Raw genomic sequence first — 4,503 nt, 5'->3', positions numbered from 1 at the left:
GTGACCTCAATGGTAATTATTTAGTTCACTTCTGATGAAACCTAGTAGCTTAGATTTGTGAATATATTTTACCATATTTTCTTTGTTTGACCTTGTTTATTTGACTGATATGCCATCATGTTTTAATAATCTAATGTTATTTGTGAGGTGGCCATTTTCTTGATTTTGAAAAAGCTTTAATCAAATTAAAATCATTTGTTCATATGGAATGATATTTGTTGCAAAATGTTATGAAATCTTCATAATTTTCTTTATAATATTAATTACTTCCCTATTTCTTAGACTATAAATAAAAGGGTTTAATAAAGGAATCACTGAAGTATAAAAAATAGCAATAGGTATAATATCTTTATTCTCTTCATTAACTGAATTTGGTCGAATGTACATGAAGAGAAGAGAACCATAGAAAATTGAGACAGAGAGAAAGTGGGATGCACAAGTAGATAAGGCTTTGCTTTTTCCCTCTTTGGATTTCATTTTGAAAATTGTGAAAAGGATAAAAAGGTAAGAGATTATGACTATGGTAATAGTGAAGACTGAAAGTGACCCTGAAACAATAAATATCATCAGTTCATTGATGTAAGGGTTCACACAGGAGAGTCTGAATAATGGAAGGACATCACAAAAAAAGTGATTGATTTGATGAGACCTACAGAAAGTTAACCTAAACAGAAACCCTACATGAATTGTGGGATGAATGTTTCCAGCTATGTAGGCCCCTGTGGTCATCTGAATGCAGAGTTTCTTTGACATCATGGTGTGGTACTGCAGTGGTTTGCAGATGGCCACATAGCGATCATAGGCCATTGCTGCCAGGAGAAAGCCATCTGTAGTTTCAGCAAGGCAGAGACAATAGAATTGTACCATGCATTCGTACAGAGAAATCATTCTGTCTTTAGAAAGGAGGTTCTGTAGCATCTTTGGGGTAATGGCACTGGAACAGTAGGAATCCATCAGTGCGAGGTTACCCAGAAAGATGTACATTGGTGTGTGAAGACGATGCTCTGTAGCTATCAATGCCACCAGACCAAGATTCCCCACCATGGTGATCAGATAGATGGTAAGGAACACCAGGAACAGAAGGGTCTTCAGCTCTGGACGTTCTGTAAATCCTATGAGGGTAAACTCTGTTGTCAAGGAGTGGTTATCTTCAGTCATATCTACCTTCTCTGTTGACATAGGTTTTGTGGAGATACAACATTGAAATTAGAGTGTCTATAGTTTTCCCCTTCAAATTTTTCTTTTTACAAGGAGTGTAGCCATTCTTAAAACTTCCCCTGTTTCCTCTGGGATATAGGGACATGGACCTGTTGGAGACATTTATTTCTGTGAAATGTAAATTTTTTTGATTCTGAAATTCAGGATTCCCCAAAATATTTTTGTAATTTTAGGGAGAATGCTTACGGTGAAAAGAGGTTTTATTTATGAATTTATGAAGAATACTATATATATCTATGGCACCCATATTCAGTATTCCCAAATAATGTGTCACTTTTTATATGTGCTCGTGTGCAGTCGCTGACAATTGTCCACCTGTTTGCGGCCTTGTGGACTGTAGCTCCCCAGGCTCCTCTGTCCATGGGATTTTCCAGGCAAGAATACTAGAGTGGGTTGCTATTTCCTCCTTCAGAGGCTCTTCCTGACTCAGGGATCAAACCCACATCTCCTGCATTGGCAGGAAGATTCTTTACCACTAAAACCATCTGGGAAGCCCCAGATTTTATGACTTCCTTAAAATAAATACCAAGTCACATATATATCTCATTTACCTAGAGCCAGACATCCAGGAATGTTAAGTCAAGTGGGCCTTAAGCAGAATTACCACAAAAAAAAAGGAGTGGGGGTGAGGGAATTCTGGTTGAGCTATTTTAAATCCTAAAGGATGATGCTCTTGAAGTGCTGCACTCAGTATGTTGAGCCAATTTGGGAAACTCAGCAATGGTGACAGGACTGGAAAATGTCAATTTTAATTCCAATCCCAAAGAAAGGCAATGCTAAAGAATGCTCAGACTACTGCACAATTGCACTCGTTTCACATGCTAGCAAGGTAATGCTCAAAATCCTTCAAGCTAAGCTTCAACAGTGTGTGAACCAAGAACTTCCATATGTACAAGCTGGATTTAGAGAAGGCAGAGGAACCAGAGATCAAACTGCCTACATCTGTTGGATCATAGAAAAAGCAAGAGAATTAAAAAAAAAAAATCTACTTCTGCATCATTGACTATGCTAAAGCCTTTGACTGTGTGTATCACAACAAACTGTCAAAATTCTTAAAGAGATGGGAATACCAGACCACCTTACCTGTCTGCTGTGAAACCTGTATGCAGGTCAAAAAGCAACAGATAGAACCAGACATTGAACAATGCTGCTGCTGCTGCTGCTAAGTCACTTCAGTCGTGTCTGACTCTGTGTGACCCCATAGACGGAAGCCCACCAGGCTCCCCTGTCCCTGGGATTCTCCAGGCAAGAACACTGGAGTGGGTTGCCATTTCCTTCTCTAATGTGTGAACAATGGACAGGTTCAAAATTGGGAAAGAAGTATGTCAAGGCTATATATTATCACCCTGCTTATTTAACTTATATGCAGAGTATGTCATGCAAAATGCTGGGCTGGATGAATCACAAGCTGAAATCAAGATTTCTGAAAGAAATAAAAACAACCTCAGATATGCAGATGATATCATTCTAATAGCAGAAAATGAAGAGGAACTATAGAGCCTCTTGATGAAGGTGAAAGAAAAGAGTAAAAAAAGCTGGCTTAAAATTCAACATGCAAAAAAATAAGATCATGGCTTCTGGTCCTATCACTTCATGGCACATAGATGAAGAAAAGGTGGAAACAGTTTATTTTATTTTCTTGGGCTCCTAAATCACTATAGATGGTGACTGCAGCCATGCAATTAAAAGATACTCGCTCCTTGGAAAAAAAGCTATGTCATCGCTAGACAGTATAGTAAAAAGCAGGGACATCACTTTGCCAGTAAAGGTCTATATAGTCAAAACTGTGGTTTTTCCAGCAGTCATGTACAGATTAGAGAGTTGGTCCATAAATAAGGCTGAGCGCTGAAGATTTGATGCTTTCGAATTGTGGTGCTGGAGAAGACCCTTGAGAGTTCCTTGGACAGCAAAGAGATCAAACTAGTCAATCCTAAAGGAAATCAACTTTGAATGTTCATTGAATGAACTGATGCTGAAGCTGAAGCTCCAATACTTTGGCCACCTGATGTGAAGAGCCAACTCATTGGAAAAGACCCCGATGCTGGGAAAGATTGAGGGTAGGAGAAGAACAGGGTGACAGAGGATGAGATGGTTGGATGGCATCACCGACTCAATGGATATGAATTTGAGCAAACTCTGAGAGATAGTGAATGACAGGGAAAAGCCTGGTGTGCTGCAGTCCATGGGATCACAGAGTTGGACATTACTTAGTGACTGAACACAACAAATGTGTGTGTGTGTGTGTGTGTGTGTGTGTGTGTATATATATAATCAGATATTTTTCATGTACTCTCCCAGTAGAGGCAGTTTTTTAAATAACATACACAGATATGTTTGATTTATATCTTAGGAATGTGTGGAAATCACTAAGGATGAAGGACAGGGCTTTTCATCTTTAAAGAAAATTACCTAAGAAAATAGCACTTATAGGTTTTCATCTCTTTCATATCTTTTCACAGTGTTATGCTGCTTCCATTATTCTCTTTGAACGTGCCTAGAAATCTACATCTTTATATAAAGATAAAGCATAGTTTTTTTAATATATGCTTTATATAAGCAAAGTTTCTTCTTTATATAAAGCATAGTTTTTTATAATAATACATAATAAAGTTTATTCAGTGTCCCAAACTATACCAGTCTCCATTTTTTTGAACAATCAAGAGTGTTTTTTATATCCAGTACAATCTAGAATTGTTTGTGTAAAATCTAACTTTGCTTTTTCCATATGTGTATGTGTATTTTTCCTTTTGTATTATAGGTATTTTGAGATATTCTGTAACTTATACTTCAAAAGCATTTGTTGAGTGCTATGGGAAAAAAGCATGATTGATTCCAGTCCTACCTTCAGTTCAGTGACCTGGGATGGGTGAACTTGTTTTTAGTATCCTACCAATGATCCTTAATGAACTACTTGGTATCTGCAAGTTGAGATTTAATTTTGAAAAAGTTTGCAAAGGATAGTATCAAAATTCTTTCTTAGATGTATCTGTGTATCTTTTATCTGAATTAACATGCCTACACTTTTCTGTTTCCTAAGAAAGTTATGTAAGATTTTCTGAAGTATGTAATAGTACATTAAAAGTAAATTAAAGTAAGCCACGCTTTTCTACTTTAGTTTCCTAAGACTTAGAGAAGTGAGAACAAATTTTGTTTTTTTTTAAAGAGCTTTAGTAACCTACAAGACATATTGACTGAGTGTCTAATCATATAAATTCTATGGTCAAAATGGTTTATTTCAATTTCAAACTATGGGAACTGGCTGAAAGTTTTATTTATTTTTTGTCT

The 4,503-nt window shown here is 36.8% G+C and overlaps 1 protein-coding gene across 1 annotated transcript; it reads right to left on the bottom strand.

Annotated features, from left to right (window-relative positions):
- Positions 1-228: 228 nt before the first annotated feature.
- LOC129550443 (olfactory receptor 5K3-like) lies at positions 229-1,179 on the bottom strand. The gene has a single exon (XM_055418121.2). It carries the CDS (start codon positions 1,177-1,179, stop codon positions 229-231), a length of 951 nt encoding a protein of 316 aa, XP_055274096.2.
- Between the last annotated feature and the right edge of the window lie 3,324 nt (positions 1,180-4,503).

This window comes from Moschus berezovskii, chromosome 1 (genome assembly GCF_049115385.1).
Source record: "Moschus berezovskii isolate FMDL1 chromosome 1, NW_MosBer_1.0, whole genome shotgun sequence".
In the NCBI taxonomy this organism is placed as follows: Eukaryota; Metazoa; Chordata; class Mammalia; order Artiodactyla; family Moschidae; genus Moschus; species Moschus berezovskii.
This window is presented reverse-complemented; position numbering and strand designations above follow the sequence as displayed.

Excerpts from the sequence above, each read along its gene's own strand:
- LOC129550443 (XM_055418121.2), bottom strand. The coding sequence starts at position 1,179 with ATGTCAACAGAGAAGGTAGATATGACTGAAGATAACCACTCCTTGACA.